Source organism: Pecten maximus, chromosome 3 (assembly GCF_902652985.1).
Source record: "Pecten maximus chromosome 3, xPecMax1.1, whole genome shotgun sequence".
NCBI classification, from domain to species: Eukaryota; Metazoa; Mollusca; class Bivalvia; order Pectinida; family Pectinidae; genus Pecten; species Pecten maximus.
The window spans coordinates 48,185,135-48,211,665 of NC_047017.1; the positions used below are offsets into that span (position 1 = coordinate 48,185,135).

Here is a 26,531-nt window from a genome sequence, read left to right on the forward strand (position 1 = left end):
TCTATATCATGTTGTAATTTTGTGGTTACCATGGTAACCAGATCACTATACTTCGTTTTTTGGGTGAGGGGGAATTTTGTCCAGTCAACTCCTCATAAACCTGTGAACTGCTTCAAGTCAAACTACACAGGAGTGATAGGGACCATGTGTAAATGTGCATGCATGATATTTCTTTACAGAATTTTTGGTTTCCATGGTTACCAGGTTTCAATACCCATATTCTTGTGGAAAACTCTGTCAAGACAACTTGGACAATTCCTATATAGCTATCAACCGATTTCATTTGAAATACACAGGTATGCATGCAGGTTTTTTCCTCACAAATTTAGGTTGCCGTGGTAACCCGTTCACTAAAAACAGGTTTTTGTTGGAAAATCTTCACCAGAGGAGCTGTGGAGGGGCGGGGGGTATGAGTTGGCCCTCTGGACGACAGTTCTAGTTCCATATACCACTCACTCATTCAATAATTGGATATACCACTCACTTGTTCTATACCATAAATAAATTTCACATTACAAGATTGTAAGATTCTGTATATCATATAGCTACTATTCTCATCATGCAATCATGCAACGTCACATATTAATTATGACGTCATATATCTATTATGACGTTGCAATAGTGTTATTACACATATGTCCTACTATATGTATGACATGGCTGTGTAACGTGGCAGAACGGGCAGTTTATGTGATAAACCTTCAAATAATAAAACAATAATGTCCTTCCTATATGTATATAGTTATACCTTGTCCTATATGTATATAGTTATACCTTGATCCATATGTATATAGTTATACCTTGATCCATAAGATATTCCATCAGCTACCTCTTTAACAAGTGTATTTGAAGATTCTCATTGTCCTTTCTTTATATGTACATGTAGTACCTCTCGTTTGATATTGTCGAAGTCTGACAACATTAATTTCCCTAACAAGATTTTACTGTACCAGGTCAAACTACAGACTTCACATTTTTGAGCATGATGCAATATTAAGTCTCCATTATTATTGTTAAGGAGTCTGTAATACGATTAATTTCTCTGTGTTATATTGTAAACACCATCTGTAATACGATTAATTTCTCTGGTTTATATTGTAAACACCATCTGTAATACGATTAATTTCTCTGTGTTATATTGTAAACACCATCTGTAATACGATTAATTTCTCTGTGTTATATTGTAAACACCATCTGTAATACGATTAATTTCTCTGTGTTGTATTGTAAACACCATCTGTAATACGATTAATTTCTCTGTGTTGTATTGTAAACACCATCTGTAATACGATTAATTTCTCTGTGTTATATTGTAAACACCATCTGTAATACGATTAATTTCTCTATGTTATATTGTAAACACCACAAAATAACATGATAATCACCTGTGTAATTAACTAGTGATCATATGGTTACCGGTATGTTCCAAATGACATCAGAATATAATGCAAAAAAAATTTCTCTATATGTACGTAGGAAACCTGGCTGAAGATTTCAAATACCATGTATACACACTTGATAGTTATCGAGCTGTCATACATAACAACAGAAAACCATATAAAAAAACTATGAGACAACCCATTAGTTATATAAGCTTTGCATTATTACCAGTTCGTAAAATACTTCCCAATTCGTAAAATAACTTCAGTAACATATGAAAATGGCTCCTTTCTTTGATTTGAATCCTGTACCGAAAAAAAAATTGTACCATCTTGGCGTATCAAAAGCAAACTCAGGATCCAAACAATCACGTGACATATATATGTATTATATACTTGAAGCAAACAAGTGACAGTTCTTTGAAAATCTTTGAAGCTGAAGTAATTAATAAGTATTTTCAACTTCTTTCAATCAACAAGATTTTGATAAAGACTTTTTATCATGAATTTTTTGCTGGCACGGAAGAAAAAAAATAAAGATCTGAGATAAACCATGTTTATGGCTTACCATTAGATTGCAGGGACCTTATAAAGCTGATCTTCCTTAAGTAAGAACCTATAGTACCGAACACTAGGCGCAAGATTCATATCAGCTGTTGTGCTATCATGATTATCACTTCAAGTATTTGTGTATATTGGTGATAGCTTTATATATGTCGACCACATACAGAACAACCAACATCTGAACACAACAATAACAGTCCATAAATAGACCTTATACTACACAACTATCCATACCTGTGAAAACAGGTATATTGGTACATAAAAACGGTGTCCCGCCTGATAAAACAAGACTCCAAGTCAAGTGTGTAAACATTTAGATATCTTTCTTTTAGGTAGATTTTAGAGATAGAATCTTGTGTTGAAGAACACTAGAGTCATTCAAGTATATATGACCATGGCCAACACCCTCACACTCCTGGGTAGTTATACATACCTATTGTCACAGTAAAACAATAGACTTTATGGTAGATACCTGGGATTTTAGGTGATGTAAAATTAATCTATTTCAAGGATTCTGGGTTTTTTTCATTTGTTTTGAAAGGAATTACACTTTTGATTCATTAAAACAGTTAGTTTGAATGCATGATCAGCCTATTCTGAATATACTTTATCTAAATCAAATTAATAGTACACAGCATTTGTAGTATATTACCATGCAAGCTTGTGAGGACAAAATAGGGGGTTTAATTTTTCACTTCCAGTCACTATACAGTAAGGGCCTGAGAGGCAGGATACGTATAACCTCTGGCTGCTCCAGTTAGATAAAACCACGGAAATGGGACAATATACGTGGTCCAAACATACTCGGGTCAAGTGATCACTGTTGGCAAATAAGTGGATATCTAATCTAGCTGTGCAGACAGGTTCTAATTATATGTACATAAACCCTGCACTTTTTATCTATAATTATATATATAGATGTACTAATATCATGTGTGATGTGGGTTGTTATAATTAGCCCGAATTGTCAATTACGACATGTGCTTTATCCAGATCAGAAGAATTGCCACTGCATTGTTGAAACCTTTTGAAATAGAACAGCATATACCCTTATAAGGAACTCAACAAAGGAATGTGTTGGATATTGTACACTACACAATGTGTTATTGTTTTATTGTCTACGCGATAATTGTCCACAGGTAAACTGAACTTGGTAAACGCCAACAGACAATGTGTATTACCATATAGTATCACATGTTAATTGGGATTACGACACTCTTGTTCAGAACTGATATAACATCAATAGATGTCTGGGGGAAGTAGTGTTATCACAGTAACTGGTGCATAATTTACAACAACCAGCTGATGTGAACTGGAGGAAAATATGGAAGTTTTGATTGAGAAGTTTGATTCCTTGTGAAACTCAGCACAATCATACATTAATTAATGGAAGATAGAGTCGATCAATCATAGGATTGAAAAAGGAATGGTTGATGGAGATAGGGTACAACTAGCAGGTGACCCTCGTGTGTACAGATTAAGAGATAGATAGTGAGATATATGTGGGAGTATTATATCAGGATTTTAATTACCAACAAGATAAGACAAGTCCTATTGTGATTATTAAATGGAATAAGCAGATTAGAAGTGAGAAACAATGTCAGTTGTTACTACCTACCGAGGTTCAAATACCGGTGAAGGTATAACAGACGGATTAACTGGTGGACTTTGCGCGGATAAAGAGATTTGTTCTTGTGAAAGATGTATTTTAGGACATGGCAGAAATCAAAGAACGACAAATTGTTCAGTTAAACGGCAATCTACATGTAAAGACCCAGAGACCTGCCCATGTGAGAGCTGTATTCTTGGACAGAGGAAAGCGGTGAAGGATATTTGTGAAAAAGAAATTTCACCATGTAAAGACAAAGAGATATGTCCCTGTGAGATATGTATTATTGGTCACGCTGCCGTGGTGAAGCAAGCTCCTACTGTAGATAAAGTGATATCAAGTACAGTTGGCAAGGAAAGTTCGCTTGTACACAAAGTTCTGGAAGACATAGATGATCTGAAACGGTCAATCTGGGCTCTGACCCCAGATGTTGTCATGGATACTGTCACCACGGATACTACAGACAGTGGTCAGCAACAGTCACCACCAGAAGACCAAGAGCTTCAACAAAATAAAGTAATCGCAGTTGAAACAGGGCACAAACCAGGCTGGCAACACAGAATAACCGGAGAGAAATCTGTTCCATCATTACCTCTTGTACAGAAAGTGTTCAATGCTGATGCTGTTCGAGAACATTTCAAACAACAGCAACAAATGTTTATTGAGATGAATAAAGGAATTTCTGATCTAAAGCCAATCAACGGAAGAAATGGACTTTTAAGCTTCAAACCGAAACCATGTCTGATTGATTGTAATGATGGTATTGAGGACATTCTCAACAAACAGCATAAACACATTGATGTGGATAGCATTTTATCTGGTCCGGCAATGGTTCAAAATGATAAGGAAAATGTCAAGAAAACAATACCTGAAAAACAGACTCCATGCAACGGTGAACAATCTCATAAAAAATGTACGCCTCAGCAGCATCATCCACGACCTCACAGCATTTTAAGTAAGTCAAGCATGCATAAACAAGTGAATCGTTGTAAAAAGAGTGTACAGTTTTCACTTGTTGAAGACTACAAGGAGGAAAATTTGACAGGTCCTGATGGATTGGATGCTTGCATGCGTGGGTGTGAAGGGTTGTCACCTGCGATGAACGAGATTGCCACAACCAGAGTTGCTGTGTGTGACAAGCCATTGTCAAGTGAAGGCTACAAACCTGTGTCAGGTGATGAACATAGTGATCATCACCCACCCTCAGCTGGGTCAGGCCCAATCATGAAAAGTGTGCCTGATAGCCTTGAGGAAAGTACACATTCTGGCATTCCTGATGCCCAGGGGACCACTAGACCAGGCCAGGCCTGCACTAGTACAGATAAAAAACTGGTGACATCACTACCTCTATACTGCAAAAAAACAACTAGTAGGCATGTAGTACATAACTCTGAGGAATCATCGACTGTCAGACTGTACAGTGGTACTGACGAGAGATGGAACACTGGAGAAAAGGCACATTTAAAAAGTAATGGATGTCTCGAACAAAAAAATACCAAGGGTATTCTGAAGTATAGCCAGCCTCCATTACAGAGCGGGGAAAGCTGCGACATAAACACAAGTTTAAAATCAAGTGACGCACCGTGGCATAGCAACAGAAGTGGTGGTACTAGTGTTATTGCTAGTCACAAATCAAACCCTGTGATATGGAGAACTAATGTAGCCTGCCAGCCAGATAAGGGACTATTGAAATCTCACCAGATTGCTTCTACAAATGGCAGAAGAAGTGGTTTATTAGCTAAGAAGTCGAGCAAGCCATGGCTACAAAATCAAGCTAGGCCAGCTTCATCAGAAGGCAACAATGCTGATAATATTGGTCGTCATTCCATTGTTCCATCAAAGTGGGCTGTGAATCTAAATTTAAAGAAAAGAAAAGTTACACATTCAGTCTGTAACAACAAAGATGAGACCGTATCTGTTGAGGAATGTGACATACCGATCACGCAATTAAGCCCATCACCTGAAAATCACCTGGACGTGTGTGGTAGGCATAACAATGTAGACACTACAGGTAATGCTTATACAGGTGAAAAATATTTACACCTGGTCAAAAGCCTGTCGTCAATTCCTGACAAATCGGTCAGCTCCTTGCCTTCAACTTTTAATGAGATAAACCTTTCTAAACAAGACACACCAGAGGAAGCAGAATCTACCTGTCCTGTGAAAGGTGACGAGGACACAGGTGTAATTACAACAGTGCCATACCGAGAGGTTACTGGCACAAAAACATTAAAGAACCAGGATTGTACAATACATGGAAAGTGTTCTGATAACACAATTCAACATGGTAATGGAATAACATGTTCAGGACAGGGATATGTTTCATCGGTTAGTTTATCTGCATCCAAACCTAAAGGTAAAATACCTGGAAAGCAGGACACACAAAGTCCAGTATTAGCTCCGGTCAATACCTCTCAACCAAAATCTGAAGCTAGGTTACCTAATGACGGAATTTCAGCAACAACACCTGGACAAGTTATAGATAAAATACCTCTGGACAAATCGTCTAAAGAAAGGTCTGGTGTGGACAGCTCAGCGGATAATGAGATAACTTTAGGCCTCTCACGACAAGTAGAAGTTAATATAGGGAAACCGGATTTACAGCAGGTAGAAAGGAGCAGATTAGATGTGGATAAGTCCTATAATGACAAAATACCCATTTCTCTGACTGAGCAGGCTACAACAGGTAATACCGTTCTACACCTAGCGAAAGGAAAATTGTTACCTGTGTCACCTAATTATGACAATAATCTTTGTGAACAGGTAAGGAAATTGAACTGTGCTGTAACAAAGCTTTCACCTGTGGTCTTTGGGGTCCATGCTGGACGTTTGACCTCACCTAATACTGATATAATATCTCCTGCTACATTAGATACACATAATGAAGTAAACAGACTGGACAATAGGCAGGTAAAGGCCAACGGCCATCAGTGTATTGATACACAGGTCAAGGGGTCAGGCTGCATACATTTTACCACTAATACACATAGGTCATCTTCACCTCAGCCCAGTACTGCCTTATCCAAGTGTAATCATGTAACATTCACAAAGAAGGATATAACGGATACAAAACCAACGAGGCCTAGTTCAGGCACAGACAGACTGTCAGGGAAAGGTTTTAAACAAAATAGGAAGTCATATTCAGATAGTTTGGAGCCATCCGTTGTTGGAAATCACTATAAATACACAGCTATTCAGGGGTGTAAAAAGCTGACGCAGACTGGTGGCCTTGACCCGATAGGAAGACAAGCTATAAGTCGTGGGAGTGATATAAGTACGGCCACGGCCCTTTGTACCAGTGTAGGTAAACACCCGGGGTGGACGGTAGTACACGCTTCGTCTCTCAAATCTGGTGTAAACATGGAGGCTAGCACAGCCAATACAACAGACAGTGTACTTGCAGAACATATAAGTAAAGCAGAAGACAAAGATGGGATCAGTGTAGTACGCCAAGATCATCATACCATTAAACACAGTTCAGAGGAGGACACGGAAGCTTTCAACGGAAATGTGCACAACGAAACTAGTGATATTGTTACACCCCTGGTGGGGAATGAGGAGTTCGGACAGTATGAGGAAGGGGACCCCCCTCCATGTGAGTGTGACGAATGTCTCCTCGACAAGGATGAAGATATGACTACAGTCAAACACAAGTCTTACAAGAGGGTAAATATGTGCAGTTATATATAAGTGTGTATACACATGTCATTTTGTGCATTTACATGTAGACGTTAAATATCTATACAGTGTTAGATATTGAAACATTTTTAAAGGTTGAGTTAAAGCTTGTTTATCTTCATTAATACAAATCGCATATCAACAATGTGAGGGTGGAGAATCAGGACTACACTAGGTATAGGGTTGTTATAGACCAGGTAAATACTACAGTAATAACTCGAGTGTGTATGTCGGTGACGTGTGTGTATTCACATAAACTTGTTTCCCCGTATGGCTTTATTGACATGCAGATAGCTCAGTGATCTATGTAATTACATTCCTTCCCTTACTGAGATGAAAAGAGGAGGAAACATCGCTTTACCTACCGGGGTAGTTAGAGGGGAAACACATAATTATAAACGTTATGTCCAGTGTTTCAGAAATGAAAAATAAAGTTTGGGATTGAATTTGTATACAGACTGATCTGAAGCGCCATCTCTCTCATTGTATTGTATTCACTTTGGATTCCAAATATATTTGTTAAGTGTTTTTAGTTTTTCAGCATCCCTGTATTCAATAACAGTAGACTTGATATAGATTGGTTTTCATCAGGGCCTTGAATTTTTTCCTAAGTCCAGAAAATTGAGATTTTACCCCAAAAATGCAGAAATCCATTAAATATCTTTAGTGTAGTTGGTTCTACTACCCATGCTATTTCTATGATTAAGGTTTTGTTGGTCTAGCTTTGTCTGAAACATAGCTTAACGCAAAACCTTTACATTGTTGATGGTTTATACATTTTGCATTTAGCTCTTGCATATGAGGCTGTTTCTGACTATAAAACCTAGAGCAACCAAACCTGGGTTATAGGAGTACTGTGGGAGGTATATAGCTGAATCCATTATACTCTTTACAGGCATTCCTTTGATTTTTGTATTGTTTTGGTAAAAACCTCAAATTTCTGGAAAATCAATGAATTTCATTAGTCTCTTCAAATACAATGTATATCCTTCAGTACCCTTGTAAAATGTTTATATATAAACAAAGCAGGACAGACATCACATATACACATAGTTCTTGTTTAAAGGGAAGTATTACCTGGAAGTTTATCAGGATAAGTCTATATAGTATTATTACATTCTTTTCATGGAAGGTAAATGTAAACAAGTTTTTAAGTCATTTTTAAGGATCCTGTTTCTGTATTTTGTGAGGTTAAAAATGTTTATCGTCTTTGGAACACCATTTTGCTATACATGTGTGTGGTACAGGCATTTTGTATGATTATCTAAGTTTTTGAGAAAACTTAAGGAAGCATAGACTTACCCAGATTACTATCAAAACACATCAGATGTCCCCATTCTCGGCTATAAACACTTGACTTGCATTTAAAGTAAAACAATAACAAAATCCCTCACTTCCGATCTAGACCCTGCGGTCAAACTCTGAATAAAAGGTCAAACTTGTGACCCTCAGACACTGAAACACCACCATAGTCACTGTGACAAAATCCCTCACTTCATATCTAGACCCTGTAGTCAAACTTGTGACCCTCAGACACTGAAACAGCACCACAGTCACAAAAACAAAATCCCTCGATCACTTCATATCTAGACCCTGCAGTCAAACTTGTGACCATCAGACATAGAAACACCACAGTCATGATGGTACAAATGTGAAGAAGGGAGATATAGCAATTTAACAGGAACATTTACACCTATATAAATATATATATATCATTGTATTTAGTATAGTGTGATAATATAACCAGTTTTCTTGGAATAGATTAATGAAAATATGAGTGATCTTCCTTTTCTACATGACATATACATAAATCTCCCTTTACATATATCATTCTTGTAGTCAAAATATCAGTGAGACAAAGGATTTTTATTTGTGGAGCTCATTTGAGGCAAAAACCAAACAAATCATGTAAAAAAAATGTATATCCTCAAGAACCTTGAACAATTTTAATTTTCTAGTAAATGTGTGTGGATGTTTTTAAACTCCAAACTATAAAGCTGTTAAGTTCTACGTGGCCAGTAGTAACTAGATTCTTAGAATTCTCGTCTGCTAGAGGATTTCATGGCTAGAAAATGTATCCCTTTGTACATTAGCTCAGCTTTTAAGGACAGCAAATCAGTATATTAAACCACTTTTCAAATATGCCAACATGTCTTTCAAGTCTGGATATAGGCCAATGTTGCCATTGGGTCTCCTTTCATCTGAAAGGTGTTCATTACATAAACATTATCTATACATTAAATATTCCAGAACAGTTTACACATGATGTCATGTAGCTGGAATTGTCCTTACAATGATACAACACAACTCCCTGAACACAGTGAAAATTGTCAATATAAAATAGACACTTGTGTACAAACTGTTATATTAGTCTTGTGTACAAACTGTTATATTAGTCTTGTGTACAAACTGTTATATTAGTCTTGTGTACAAACTGTTATATTAGTCTTGTGTACAAACCATTCTCATTAGATACATGTGACACTATACTGACAAAATTTAAATAAAGACAAGCTCTCTCTACTACTGGGCCTTTTGTTTCCCTTTTGTTAAACAATCTGTGTTTGTGGAGTTGTTTTCAAGGGAGAGGACCAGTTGTACTACAATGTTATAAGGGGAGAGGACCAGTTGTACTACAATGTTTATAAGGGGAGAGGACCAGTTGTACTACAATGTTATAAGGGGACAAGTTGTACTACAATGTTATAAGGGGAAGGACCAGTTGATAACTACAATTTATAAGGGGAGAGGACCAGTTTTACTACAATGTTTATAAGGGGAGAGGACCAGTTGTACTACAATGTTATAAGGGGAGAGGACCAGTTGTACTACAATGTTTATAAGGGGAGAGGACCAGTTGTACTACAATGTTATAAGGGGACAAGTTGTACTACAATGTTATAAGGGGAGAGGACCAGTTGTACTACAATGTTTATAAGGGGAGAGGACCAGTTGTACTACAATGTTTATAAGGGGAGAGGACCAGTTGTACTACAATGTTATAAGGGGAGAGGACCAGTTGTACTACAATGTTATAAGGGGACCAGTTGTACTACAATGTTTATAAGGGGACCAGTTGTACTACAATGTTTATAAGGGGACCAGTTGTACTACAATGTTTATAAGGGGACCAGTTGTACTACAATGTTTATAAGGGGACCAGTTGTACTACAATGTTATAAGGGGAGAGGACCAGTTGTACTACAATGTTTATAAGGGGAGAGGACCAGTTGTACTACAATGTTATAAGGGGAGAGGACCAGTTGTACTACAATGTTATAAGGGGATAGGACTAGTTGTACTACAATGTTTATAAGGGGAGAGGACCAGTTGTACTACAATGTTATAAGGGGAGAGGACCAGTTGTACTAAAATGTTATAAGGGGAGAGGACCAGTTGTACTAAAATGTTATAAGGGGAGAGGACCAGTTGTACTACAATGTTATAAGGGGAGAGGACCAGTTGTACTACAATGTTATAAGGGGAGAGGACCAGTTGTACTACAATGTTATAAGTGAGAGGACCAGTTGTACTACAATGTTATAAGGGAAGAGGACCAGTTGTACTACAATGTTTATAAGGGGAGAGGACCAGTTGACAAACAGTCAATTTATCTGTGAAAACTTGTTATTCATAAATTTACAACTTGATAGGGAGGCAGATCATTTATATACCCTTGAGGCTTGTGAAGGCTTGATTAGGATGTTTACATTAAAACAAAGGCAGCTGGGCTGTTATCACCTGAAATGTTTAACTCACCTGTAGGGTGATGTCTATATGACCCTTGTACCTACCGATCACAACTGCTTATATACAGCTTACTTTATACTGCCAACTGGTACAGCCACCTTTGGCTTGGAGCCTGAACATAAACTTTGTCCCCGACAGAGGAGACGAGAAACAAATAAATCAACCAACAGCCACCTCATCTCCTAGAATTTTATATGTAAAAACCTCTTGTATCAAGGGCATACAGCAAGCTCATACTGTCAATCAGGGTCTTTATAGCCAACAGTCAATTGGTTAACTCATAGCTACCTCACACAGCAAGTAAGTTAACTCGTAGCCACCTCATAAGTTTGTCAGTTCACTCCTAACCACACACAGCCAATCACTTCATCAGTTAATTCATAGCAATTTCACGCAGCCAATCAGTTAACTCACAGCCACCTCACACAGCCAATCATTTAACTCATAGCCACCTCACACAGCCAATCAGTTAACTCATAGCTACCTCACGCAGCCAATCAGTTTTCTCATAGCTACCTCACACAGCCAATCAGTTAACTCATAGCCACCTCTCACAGCCAATCAGTTACCTCATAGCAACCTCTCACCTCATGCAACCTCATGCAGCCAATCAGTTAACTCATGCATAGCCACCTCACACAGCCAATCGGTTAACTCATAGCCACCTCACACAGTCAATCACTTAATCAGTTAATTCATAGCAACCTCATGCAGTCTCATAGCCACCTCACACAGCCAATCAATTCACTCATAGCCACCTCACACAGCCAATCAGTTAACTCATAGCAACCTCACGCAGCCAATCAGTTAACTCATAGCCACCTCACACAGCCAATCAGTTAACTCATAGCCACCTCACACAGCCAATCAGTTAACTCATAGCCACCTCATCCAATGACCCATCTCCTATAGAAACTACATACAGCTTGATTCAGTTATATATACATGTTATATTTAAAGCAGTTGTAAAGACTGATTGGCTCCAGTTGTAATGTTTTCTACTTATCTCTTCCACAATTGGAAGGCTGTATAATCATGACGGGCAGTTTCACTTTCTTAAGCAGTATTTTGATTTAACAATTTTCCATGCAATTTTTTTTTTTCATGTCTTGGCATTTTCATGCAAGAATGTACATCACTTCAGCTTTAGGCAAACATACAGTGTTCTGTTCCATGGTACTTTTGACAACAATAAATGTTTCATAATGTTATGGAAAACAAAATTTTTTGCAGTGGCATTTCGAGGATGAAGCTGATGTTATGGTTAGTAGCTGCACTTAGATAGCATGGATATATTCACTGTAATAAAATATGACACCGTTGTTGGATGAGTTCAATATTCCTTCTCAATTAATAATTTCATTTTACCTGCTGGCAATCTTAGTTGCTGGATGTTTATAAATAGGCCAATATTTTTGTTTTGAAGGGTAGACCGGATTTTTATAAATAGGCCAATATTTTTGTTTTGATGGGTAGACCGGATGTTTATAAATAGGCCAATATTTTTGTTTTGATGGGTAGACCGGATGTTTATAAATAGGCCAATTTTTTTGTTTTGATGGGTATAATGTTATCACACAAATTAGAATGCTGATTAACCATTTCCTTACTAAAATGAGCAGGGGAAATTATGCACTTGTATAGCCTTTCACCATACATGAATTAGCACTAAAAATACACTGTATACAATTGGTTCTCAAACTTCTTCAGGGAATATTTTTAGATTGTGTTTGATAAAGGCTGCCAGAGCAGTGGTATTCAATATTCCTAATTATGTTTGTCTACTGGGTTTATTGCCCATGAACAGCAAGGGTCATTCTGAAGCGGGATCTCCTTGTAGTAGTTGGTGACTACCTCACTGAATAACATACAGGAGACTCGTCCCATGCCATACAGAACAATTAGGGTAAATCATCTTTCCTATATGGACACAACCATGACAGTTCAGACCAGCCTGTTTAATATTGGCTTCCTGAGAAACATAAATTGACATGGGTAGTGAGTGTCGAACCACTCAACTAAATTATTTATTACGGCCCACTATTTCTATGTAAGAATACTATTTAATAGCAGTTAACCACAATCCGAAAACACAATCCGAAAACACTGACTAATTCAAAGTTTATTTTGGTAAAAATGGCCAGGGACTGACACCATGGTGTACATATAAGATTTGAAGATGGATGGATGAGGTGAAAAGCTACAAAACATAAACAAATCTAATGTATAGCCTTTTACTGAATTATTTCTGTAATAAAATGCTTTAAACCTAATTCAACACTACTCCACAAATATCAGCTGATTACATACATGATAGTTGTAGTAAAATGTAATTTGTTTTATGTCACTGATTAAATCATTATATTAACTAAAACAGCGATTATGTATTTGAGAACTATTTGGACCAGTAATAATCTAAAAATAGCACAACCACATGTACACCATTTGATCCATTGGTGAAATGCATGCTTAGATTGGAAAGTAGAAAACGACAACACTCTAATAGAAGTGAATTACAGTATGTAATAACTAAATGTTCTTACTTCATGACTCCGTGCCCTGACAGGCTAATTAAAGGCAAACCATATACAAATATTACCCAGGTGTACAGTTCCAGCGTCTTATAATAAAAATAACAGGACGTGGCATGGGTACCTTATAACCTCTGAACCATGATGGAATAAAAAATTTACGAAAATAGAGATAATACTAATAATAAGAACAAAATTTGGATAGACAGCTTCTCGTGTGAAGACAAATACACATATATAAAGATCAGTTTGCATTTCATATTATGTAATCAAATATGTGACTTGAATCATCGGTGCATAATTATGATAAATAATCAGCTGTACCAGGTATATACATTTTGACTTTAAACAGGAAAGGGGGATTAATGAAGTATTTTAATGGTTTAATGGAGTATTAGGAGTATCCTCATGTTCAATAGGTAGGTATCTGATACAGTTCAATAGGTAGGTATCTGATACATTAGTCGTAATGAAACAGAACACCTGAATAGGTGTAAGCTGGCTGGATCCCCACACCTGAGCTAGATATCTGTCCAGGTAAGGCAGTTGTAGGAGTATGTGTAAATAGCACTGTGAGACAGATTTGAGGCTGCCAGGTGAAGAGGTCACAAGTTTGCGGTTTGCTGGGTAAATATTAGATCTTCCAAGTCCACCAAAGTCTACAGTTGATATATGACTCAATTTGCTTTATATGTGTATAACTCCTCTGGCTTGCAGGAATTCAAAATCTGTTCAAATAAAAATTCTGTGATTCACTTTCTTTTATTTTTAAAAGAGAAAAAACATGCAGGATATATTTACCTTGTACGTGACGTCAACCAACCTTTTAACAGCAAGGTGTTTAACGCTAACTAGGGCAGTGGTGGTGACAGACAGATGTGATCCCTCAGGTGTTGACAAACCCTCAGGTACATCAGATAATCTTATCCTTTCTCTGTATGTAACATTCTACTGATGTGGCCATAAGGTGCAACAGAGGATTTGGGGTTTCCTGAGGTGTCTCATTGTTTTCTTAGTGTCAGCAGGAACTTGTCACTTCCACAGAAGGCTATATTTTTTCCATCAGGTTGTCGCATATTACCAAATATAAGATCCTGACAACTTACTCATGTCACTATGGATCCCATCGCTGGGTTTGGTCAACAGGAACTGTCTCTGGTTCTACAACAGGGGACGTTTGGGTCCATCAGATATATTATATAACCCTGCCACCTACAACAGGGGACGTTTGGGTCCATCAGATATATTATATAACCCTGTCACCTACAACAGGGGACGTTTGGGTCCATCAGATATATTATATAACCCTGTCACCTACAACAGGGGACGTTTGGGTCCATCAGATATATTATATAACCCTGTCACCTACAACAGGGGACGTTTGGGTCCAACAGATATATTATATAACCCTGTCACCTACAACAGTGGACGTTTGGGTCCATCAGATATATTATATAACCTTGTCACCTACAACAGGGGACGTTTGGGTCCAACAGATATATTATATAACCCTGCCACCTACAACAGGGGACGTTTGGGTCCAACAGATATATTATATAACCCTGTCACCTACAACAGGGGACGTTTGGGTCCATCAGATATATTATATAACCCTGCCACCTACAACAGGGGACGTTTGGGTCCAACAGATATATTATATAACCCTGCCACCTACAACAGGGGACGTTTGGGTCCAACAGATATATTATAAAACCCTGTCACCTACAACAGGGGACGTTTGGGTCCATCAGATATATTATATAACCTTTGGTTCTGTCACCTACAACAGGGGACGTTTGGGTCCAACAGATATATTATATAACCCTGCCACCTACAACAGGGGACGTTTGGGTCCAACAGATATATTATATAACCCTGCCACCTACAACAGGGGACGTTTGGGTCCATCAGATATATTATATAACCCTGTCACCTACAACAGGGGACGTTTGGGTCCATCAGATATATTACATAACCCTGTCACCTACAACAGGGGACGTTTGGGTCCAACAGATATATTATATAACCCTGCCACCTACAACAGGGGACGTTTGGGTCCAACAGATATATTATATAACCCTGTCACCTACAACAGGGGACGTTTGGGTCCATCAGATATATTATATAACCCTGCCACCTACAACAGGGGACGTTTGGGTCCATCAGATATATTATATAACCCTGTCACCTACAACAGTGGATGTTTGGGTCCAACAGATATATTATATAACCCTGTCACCTACAACAGGGGACGTTTGGGTCCAACAGATATATTATATAACCCTGTCACCTACAACAGGGGCCGTTTGGGTCCATCAGATATATTATATAACCCTGTCACTTACAACAGGGGACGTTTGGGTCCAACAGATATATTATATAACCCTGTCACCTACAACAGGGGACGTTTGGGTCCAACAGATATATTATATAACCCTGTCACCTACAACAGTGGACGTTTGGGTCCAACAGATATATTATATAACCCTGTCACCTACAACAGGGGACGTTTGGGTCCAACAGATATATTATATAACCCTGCCACCTACAACAGGGGACGTTTGGGTCCAACAGATATATTATATAACCCTGTCACCTACAACAGGGGACGTTTGTGTCCATCAGATATATTATATAACCCTGTCACCTACAACAGGGGACGTTTGGGTCCATCAGATATATTATATAACCCTGTCACTTACAACAGGGGACGTTTGGGTCCAACAGATATATTATATAACCCTGTCACCTACAACAGGGGACGTTTGGGTCCAACAGATATATTATATAACCCTGTCACCTACAACAGTGGACGTTTGGGTCCAACAGATATATTATATAACCCTGTCACCTACAACAGGGGACGTTTGGGTCCAACAGATATATTATATAACCCTGCCACCTACAACAGGGGACGTTTGGGTCCAACAGATATATTATATAACCCTGTCACCTACAACAGGGGACGTTTGTGTCCATCAGATATATTATATAACCCTGTCACCTACAACAGGGGACGTTTGGGTCCATCAGATATATTATATAACCCTGTCACCTACAACAGGGGACGTTTGGGTCCAACAGATATATTATATAACCCTGTCACCTACAACAGGGGACGTTTGGGTCCAACAGATATATTATATAACCCTGTCACCTACAACAGTGGATGTTTGGGTCCAACAGATATATTATATAACCCTGTCACCTACAACAGGGGACGTTTGGGTCCAACAGATATATTATATAACCCTGTCACCTACAACAGGGGACGTTTGGGTCCATCAGATATATTATATAACCCTGTCACTTACAACAGGGGACGTTTGGGTCCATCAGATATATTATATAACCCTGTCACCTACAACAGGGGACGTTTGGGTCCATCAGATATATTATATAACCCTGTCACTTACAACAGGGGACGTTTGGGTCCAACAGATATATTATATAACCCTGTCACCTACAACAGGGGACGTTTGGGTCCAACAGATATATTATATAACCCTGTCACCTACAACAGTGGATGTTTGGGTCCAACAGATATATTATATAACCCTGTCACCTACAACAGGGGACGTTTGGGTCCAACAGATATATTATATAACCCTGTCACCTACAACAGGGGACGTTTGGGTCCATCAGATATATTATATAACCCTGTCACTTACAACAGGGGACGTTTGGGTCCAACAGATATATTATATAACCCTGTCACCTACAACAGGGGATGTTTGGGTCCAACAGATATATTATATAACCCTGTCACCTACAACAGTGGATGTTTGGGTCCAACAGATATATTATATAACCCTGTCACCTACAACAGGGGACGTTTGGGTCCAACAGATATATTATATAACCCTGCCACCTACAACAGGGGACGTTTGGGTCCAACAGATATATTATATAACCCTGTCACCTACAACAGTGGACGTTTGGGTCCAACAGATATATTATATAACCCTGTCACCTACAACAGGGGACGTTTGGGTCCAACAGATATATTATATAACCCTGTCACCTACAACAGGGGACGTTTGGGTCCAACAGATATATTATATAACCCTGTCACCTACAACAGGGGACGTTTGGGTCCAACAGATATATTATATAACCCTGTCACCTACAACAGGGGACGTTTGGGTCCAACAGATATATTATATAACCCTGTCACCTACAACAGGGGACGTTTGGGTCCAACAGATATATTATATAACCCTGTCACCTACAACAGGGGACGTTTGGGTCCATCAGATATATTATATAACCCTGTCACCTACAACAGGGGACGTGTGCGTCCATCAGATATATTATATAACCCTGCCACCTACAACAGGGGACGTGTGCGTCCATCAGATATATTATATAACCCTGTCACCTACAACAGGGGACGTTTGGGTCCATCAGATATATTATATAACCCTGTCACCTACAACAGGGGACGTTTGGGTCCATCAGATATATTATATAACCCTGCCCCCTACAACAGGGGACGTTTGGGTCCATCAGATATATTATATAACCCTGTCACTTACAACAGGGGACGTTTGGGTCCAACAGATATATTATATAACCCTGTCACCTACAACAGTGGACGTTTGGGTCCATCAGATATATTATATAACCCTGTCACCTACAACAGTGGACGTTTGTGTCCAACAGATATATTATATAACCCTGTCACCTACAACAGTGGACGTTTGGGTCCATCAGATATATTATATAACCCTGTCACCTACAACAGGGGACGTTTGGGTCCATCAGATATATTATATAACCCTGTCACCTACAACAGTGGACGTTTGGGTCCATCAGATATATTATATAACCCTGTCACCTACAACAGTGGACGTTTGGGTCCAACAGATATATTATATAACCCTGTCACCTACAACAGGGGACGTTTGGGTCCAACAGATATATTATATAACCCTGTCACCTACAACAGGGGATGTTTGGGTCCATCAGTATATATTATATAACCCTGTCACCTACAACAGTGGACGTTTGGGTCCAACAGATATATTATATAACCCTGTCACCTACAACAGGGGACGTTTGGTCCAACAGATATATTATATAACCCTGTCACCTACAACAGGGGACGTTTGGTCCAACAGATATATTATATAACCCTGTCACCTACAACAGGGGACGTTTGGGTCCAACAGATATATTATATAACCCTGTCACCTACAACAGGGGACGTTTGGGTCCAACAGATATATTATATAACCCTGTCACCTACAACAGGGGACGTTTGGGTCCAACAGATATATTATATAACCCTGTCACCTACAACAGGGGACGTTTGGGTCCAACAGATATATTATATAACCCTGTCACCTACAACAGGGGATGTTTGGGTCCAACAGATATATTATATAACCCTGTCACCTACAACAGGGGACGTTTGGGTCCATCAGATATATTATATAACCCTGTCACCTACAACAGGGGATGTTTGGGTCCATCAGATATATTATATAACCCTGCCACCTACAACAGGGGACGTTTGGGTCCAACAGATATATTATATAACCTTTGGTTCTGTCACTTACAACAGGGGACGTTTGGGTCCATCAGATATATTATATAACCCTGTCACCTACAACAGGGGACGTTTGGGTCCATCAGATATATTATATAACCCTGTCACTTACAACAGGGGACGTTTGGGTCCAACAGATATATTATATAACCCTGTCACCTACAACAGGGGACGTTTGGGTCCATCAGATATATTATATAACCCTGTCACTTACAACAGGGGACGTTTGGGTCCAACAGATATATTATATAACCCTGTCACCTACAACAGGGGACGTTTGGGTCCAACAGATATATTATATAACCCTGTCACCTACAACAGGGGACGTTTGGGTCCATCAGATATATTATATAACCCTGTCACCTACAACAGGGGACGTTTGGGTCCAACAGATATATTATATAACCCTGTCACTTACAACAGGGGACGTTTGGGTCCATCAGATATATTATATAACCTTTGGTTCTGTGTCCTACAACAGGGGATGTTTGGGTCCAACAGATATATTATATAACCCTGTCACCTACAACAGGGGACGTTTGGGTCCAACAGATATATTATATAACCCTGTCACTTACAACAGGGGATGTTTGGGTCCATCAGATATATTATATAACCTTTGGTTCTGTGTCCTACAACAGGGGATGTTTGGGTCCATCAGATATATTATATAACCCTGTCACCTACAACAGGGGACGTTTGGGTCCAACAGATATATTATATAACCCTGTCACCTACAACAGGGGATGTTTGGGTCCAACAGATATATTATATAACCCTGCCACCTACAACAGGGGACGTTTGGGTCCATCAGATATATTATATAACCCTGTCACCTACAACAGGGGATGTTTGGGTCCATCAGATATATTATATAACCATTGGTTCTGCCACCTACAACAGGGGACGTTTGGGTCCAACAGATATATTATATAACCCTGCCCCCTACAACAGGGGACGTTTGGGTCCATCAGATATATTATATAACCCTGTCACCTACAACAGGGGACGTTTGGGTCCAACAGATATATTATATAACCCTGTCACCTACAACAGGGGATGTTTGGGTCCAACAGATATATTATATAACCCTGTCACCTACAACAGGGGACGTTTGGGTCCATCAGATATATTATATAACCTTTGGTTCTGTGTCCTACAACAGTGGACGTTTGGGTCCAACAGATATATTATATAACCCTGTCACCTACAACAGGAGACGTTTGGGTCCAACAGATATATTATATAACCCTGTCACCTACAACAGGGGACGTTTGGGTCCAACAGATATATTATATAACCCTGTCACCTACAACAGGGGATGTTTGGGTCCAACAGATATATTATATAACCCTGTCACCTACAACAGGGGATGTTTGGGTCCATCAGATATATTATATAACCTTTGGTTATGTCACTTACAACAGGAGACGTTTGGGTCCATCAGATATAATATATAACCTTTGGTTCTGCCACCTACAACAGTGGACGTTTGGGTCCAACAGATATATTATATAACCCTGCCACCTACAACAGGAGACGTTTGGGTCCAACAGATATATTATATAACCTTTGGTTCTGTCACCTACAACAGGAGACGTTTGGTCCAACAGATATATTATATAACCCTGTCACCTACAACAGGGGACGTTTGGTCCAACAGATATATTATATAACCCTGCCACCTACAACAGGGGATGTTTGGGTCCAACAGATATATTATATAACCCTGCCACTTACAACAGTGGACGTTTGGGTCCAACAGATATATTATATAACCCTGCCACCTACAACAGGGGATGTTTGGGTCCAACAGATCTATTATATAACCCTGCCACCTACAACAGTGGATGTTTGGGTCCAACAGATATATTATATAACCCTGCCACCTACAACAGGGGATGTTTGGGTCCAACAGATATATTATATAACCCTGTCACCTACAACAGGGGATGTTTGGGTCCAACAGATATATTATATAACCCTGTCACCTACAACAGTGGATGTTTGGGTCCAACAGATATATTATATAACCCTGTCACCTACAACAGGAGACGTTTGGGTCCAACAGATATATTATATAACCTTTGGTTCTGTGTCCTACAACAGTGGACGTTTGGGTCCAACAGATATATTATATAACCTTTGGTTCTGTGTCCTACAACAGGGGATGTTTGGGTCCAACAGATATATTATATAACCTTTGGTTCTGTGTCCTACAACAGGGGACGTTTGGGTCCAACAGATATATTATATAACCTTTGGTTCTGTGTCCTACAACAGTGGACGTTTGGGTCCAACAGATATATTATATAACCTTTGGTTCTGTGTCCTACAACAGGGGACGTTTGGGTCCAACAGATATATTATATAACCTTTGGTTCTGTGTCCTACAACAGTGGACGTTTGGGTCCAACAGATATATTATATAACCCTGTCACCTACAACAGGGGATGTTTGGGTCCAACAGATATATTATATAACCTTTGGTTCTGTCACTTACAACAGGGGACGTTTGGGTCCATCAGATATATTATATAACCCTGTCACCTACAACAGTGGACGTTTGGGTCCATCAGATATATTATATAACCCTGTCACCTACAACAGGGGATGTTTGGGTCCAACAGATATATTATATAACCTTTGGCTCTGTCACTTACAACAGGGGACGTTTGGGTCCAACAGATATATTATATAACCTTTGGCTCTGTCACTTACAACAGGGGATGTTTGGGTCCAACAGATATATTATATAACCTTTGGCTCTGTCACTTACAACAGGGGATGTTTGGGTCCATCAGATATATTATATAACCCTGTCACCTACAACAGGGGATGTTTGGGTCCAACAGATATATTATATAACCTTTGGCTCTGTCACTTACAACAGGGGACGTTTGGGTCCAACAGATATATTATATAACCCTGTCACCTACAACAGGAGACGTTTGGGTCCATCAGATATATTATATAACCTTTGGTTCTGTCACTTACAACAGGGGATGTTTGGGTCCATCAGATATATTATATAACCCTGTCACCTACAACAGGGGACGTTTGGGTCCAACAGATATATTATATAACCTTTGGTTCTGTCACCTACAACAGGGGACGTTTGGGTCCAACAGATATATTATATAACCCTGTCACCTACAACAAGGGATGTTTGTGTCCAACAGATATATTATATAACCCTGTCACCTACAACAGTGGACGTTTGGGTCCATCAGATATATTATATAACCCTGTCACCTACAACAGTGGACGTTTGGGTCCAACAGATATATTATATAACCTTTGGTTCTGTGTCCTACACCTGGGGATGTTTGGGTCCAACAGATATATTATATAACCCTGTCACTTACAACAGGGGATGTGTGGGTCCAACAGATATATTATATAACCCTGCCACCTACAACAGGGGATGTGTGGGTCCAACAGATATATTATATAACCCTGCCACCTACAACAGGGGATGTTTGGGTCCAACAGATATATTATATAACCCTGCCACCTACAACAGGGGATGTTTGGGTCCAACAGATATATTATATAACCCTGCCACCTACAACAGGGGATGTGTGGGTCCAACAGATATATTATATAACCTTTGGTTCTGTGTCCTACACCTGGGGATGTTTGGGTCCAACAGATATATTATATAACCCTGTCACTTACAACAGGGGATGTTTGGGTCCAACAGATATATTATATAACCCTGCCACCTACAACAGGGGATGTGTGGGTCCAACAGATATATTATATAACCCTGCCACCTACAACAGGGGATGTTTGGGTCCAACAGATATATTATATAACCCTGTCACCTACAACAGGGGATGTTTGGGTCCAACAGATATATTATATAACCCTGCCACCTACAACAGGGGATGTTTGGGTCCAACAGATATATTATATAACCCTGTCACCTACAACAGTGGACGTTTGGGTCAAACAGATATATTATATAACCTTTGGTTCTGTCACCTAGCTACAACAGGGGATATGTTTGGGTCCATCAGTATATTTGGTACAACTTTTTATCAAAAGGGACATATGTCCCTTGAATACACCATTTACTTACTTGTGGATCCTCAGATATAACAGTTACCCTGGTAACAGAACAACAGAAGCTGACATATGAATTACTCTGTATTTGTATATGACCTGTTATGTCTTGATTATGCCGATTTCAGTTTTATTGATATAACAAAATAATTCATTTATAAAAAAAAATCAGCCACTTCCAAAAAAAAAATCCCTTAAATTTTTGTACGGAACAGTCCTTAAAGGTCACTCATATGACGAGATCGAGCCACACACAAATATATATTAGGTATTGTGATATGTGGTGACATCTTTATCTCAATGATCTGGTTGTGCGTATTGTATGACATCAGTACGAGGTATATATATATATCAGCATTGTGTTTCTGTTGATCAAGTTTCATCAGTCGAATATAAATATAGAATTGATGAGAGTTATCTATTAGGTCCTCGTCACCAAACATCCATATATAGTAGTCTACTGATATAATTATCAGGAAACTGATCACAGATTCCTTTGATGACCAATGTGACAATTTAGGGTACAGACTGAAAGAGTAATAATGTAATACATAGATCATTGTCACTATGTATAATGTTACACAGCCATGTAGATACCAAAGATTCATCGATTCCCAGTCATCAACATAAAAATGGAATTATCAGAGAAGCTGTTTTGGTTCTTTGCCTTCCACAGGGTATGGCAAAAAAATATCGAGTCACAAGACTTGATTACTAAACTGTAATTAATTTAATCATAATTTAGCAGAATACGTCAGTGCACTAGAAGACCTTATATTAACATGTAACAGTTTACAGTGGATTATCATGGTGATCAACTTGATTTTGTATACTATCTTATAATAGCTGTGACAGGGACTCTGAACAACATCACTTGGTCCCCGGTATCTTTTGTGTCATGCGACGACCTATATTTTATAAGGTTGTTTGAGTTTTGTTCAGGAAGTGGCTTCAATTTAATACTTCTATAGTCCTCCTATTCAAAATAATAACCAAGATTCATCTTTATATATATATATACCTTGAATGTATCTTTTTAAATTCAGTAACATAAAAGCACAGTATGTTTCCACATGCTTGAATGTACCTCATATTATTTCAACAACAACAGCTCAGGTCAGATATCAGCAGCTCATCATCAAAACTCAGGTTTTCAGTCTCCACAACACAAATAATCAACATTTTGTTTGGAAATTTAATCTGTCAACTGAAGGGATCCCTATATATCCATTCCTGGCAGTGTACGCTGAAATATATATAACTGAATGCAGAATATTTATAAGCTGTTTTAAGTCTTACTCATCGTTTTAATCGTTTACCTGTATATATACACAATAAAGTAATATCAATTTTTTTTTATAATGTCCCCCAATATTATTATTATTATTATTACAGTCGAATCTGTATTAAGCGACCACTAAAGGGAAGTTGAAAAACAGTCTCTTAATGGAGAGTGGTCTCTTAATAGAGATGGTATCTTAAATTTAATAAATGTTCATAAGCTTTTTTATTCACTTTATAAATTGGCAATAATGATTTATAATATGTATGAAAAATGAACCACCACTTTCAATAAAAACAAAACAAAACGTCTGAAAATCGTCAGAATTCTAGAACGTCTCTTCGCCTCCTCTCCCGTCCTTTTGCACGAAAAGTAAAACTACTTGGGTGTTATTAAGGCGAAAATGGTAATGGAAGGCATTTTGGAGAATTCTGGTCGCTTATTGGAGAGTTATTGTTATCACGGGAACGAAAAATTGTGGCCGCTGGTCGCGTAAACAGAGGGTCGCTTAATAGAGTTAAAATATATAGCGAAAACGCTCTGGAGGAATTGAAATGGTCGCTTAGAACAGAGGGTCGCTAAATAGAGATGGTCGTTTGGACAGATTCGACTGTATCCCCCTCGGCCTTTGGCCGCGGTGGCCAAGTGGTTAAGGTGACCTGACACTTTATCACTAGCCCTTTACCTCTGGGTTACGAGTTCAAAACATACATGGGGCAGTTACTAAGTACTGACCGTAGGCCAGTGGTTTTTATCCGGGTACTCCGGCTTTCCTCTCTCCAAAACCTAGCACGTCCTGAAATGACCCTGGCTGTTAATAGGATGTTATAAACAAACCAAACCAAACCTCTGGGAAAATTGTCGAAGTCAGGTCTGTAAAACCATGGATTGCCCTCAACCAAAGTCTGTTTTTGTATAATATCTCATCTAACTTGGTAGTGAAAAAAGCAATTATGACTTTGACTTGTGATGTGTTGTACATTGCTAATGAATGCTAAATTATTATCATGGTGAAACCATTAATTATCTGAACAGAAATGTTAGGTTCAAGGTCGGTTGATGTGGTGATGGTGATCCAGATTTTATTGAACAGTGAAGCTATTGTACCCCAGACATGATGAAGACATGACTGGTCTTTGTTGTGGTAAAACACTTAAGAGAGCCTGATATCTGAAATCTGTGATAGTGACATTTACACGGTGATAAATGCTACTAAACCTTCGTTAATATTCAGCATGTGTAAGAGGAAGGTTCATTATGTGTGGAGACAGTGTACATCACAGAATATTGCAACTCGAAGTCAATTTGATCAGGATTAATATTTTCTAACACAAATGACACCTGACGTGTGTAATATATTTATTGTTAATTAGATGACCTATTTATGTTATAGTTCATGATCATGTCACCAGTGTCTCCAGGTCTCGTAAACCCTAGTGTGGTTGTGTTGTATCTCTCTGGTTAACTCTAGTGTGGTTGTGTTGTACCTCTCTGGTTAACCCTAGTGTGGTTGTGTTGTACCTCTGGTTAACCCTAGTGTGGTTGTGTTGTACCTCTCTGGTTAACCCTAGTGTGGTTGTGTTGTACCTCTGGTTAACCCTAGTGTGGTTGTGTTGTACCTCTGGTTAACCCTGGTGTGGTTGTGTTGTACCTCTGGTTAACCCTAGTGTGGTTGTGTTGTACCTCTGGTTAACCCTAGTGTGGTTGTGTTGTACCTCTAGTTAACCCTGGTGTGGTTGTGTTGTACCTCTGGTTAACCCTAGTGTGGTTGTGTTGTACCTCTCTGGTTAACCCTAGTGTGGTTGTGTTGTACCTCTGGTTAACCCTAGTGTGGTTGTGTTGTACCTCTCTGGTTAACCCTACTGTGGTTGTGTTGTACCTCTGGTTAACCCTAGTGTGGTTGTGTTGTACCTCTCTGGTTAACCCTAGTGTGGTTGTGTTGTACCACTCTGGTTAACCCTAGAGTGGTTGTGTTGTATCTCTCTGGTTAAATCTAGTGTGGTTGTGTTGTACCTCTAGTTAACCCTAGTGTGGTTGTGTTGTACCTCTCTGGTTAACCCTAGTGTGGTTGTGTTGTACCTCTGGTTAACCCTAGTGTGGTTGTGTTGTACAT

General features: G+C 38.9%; 1 protein-coding gene across 1 annotated transcript in view; it reads left to right on the forward strand.

Moving 5' to 3' along the window:
• Positions 1-26,531, forward strand: part of LOC117322792 — a 71,576-nt gene that overhangs the window by 10,576 nt on the left and 34,469 nt on the right. Inside the window, exon 2 of the mRNA XM_033877736.1 lies at positions 3,757-7,218. Coding sequence (XP_033733627.1) covers positions 3,757-7,218 — 3,462 coding nt within the window. The remainder of the gene's footprint in view (positions 1-3,756; positions 7,219-26,531) is intronic.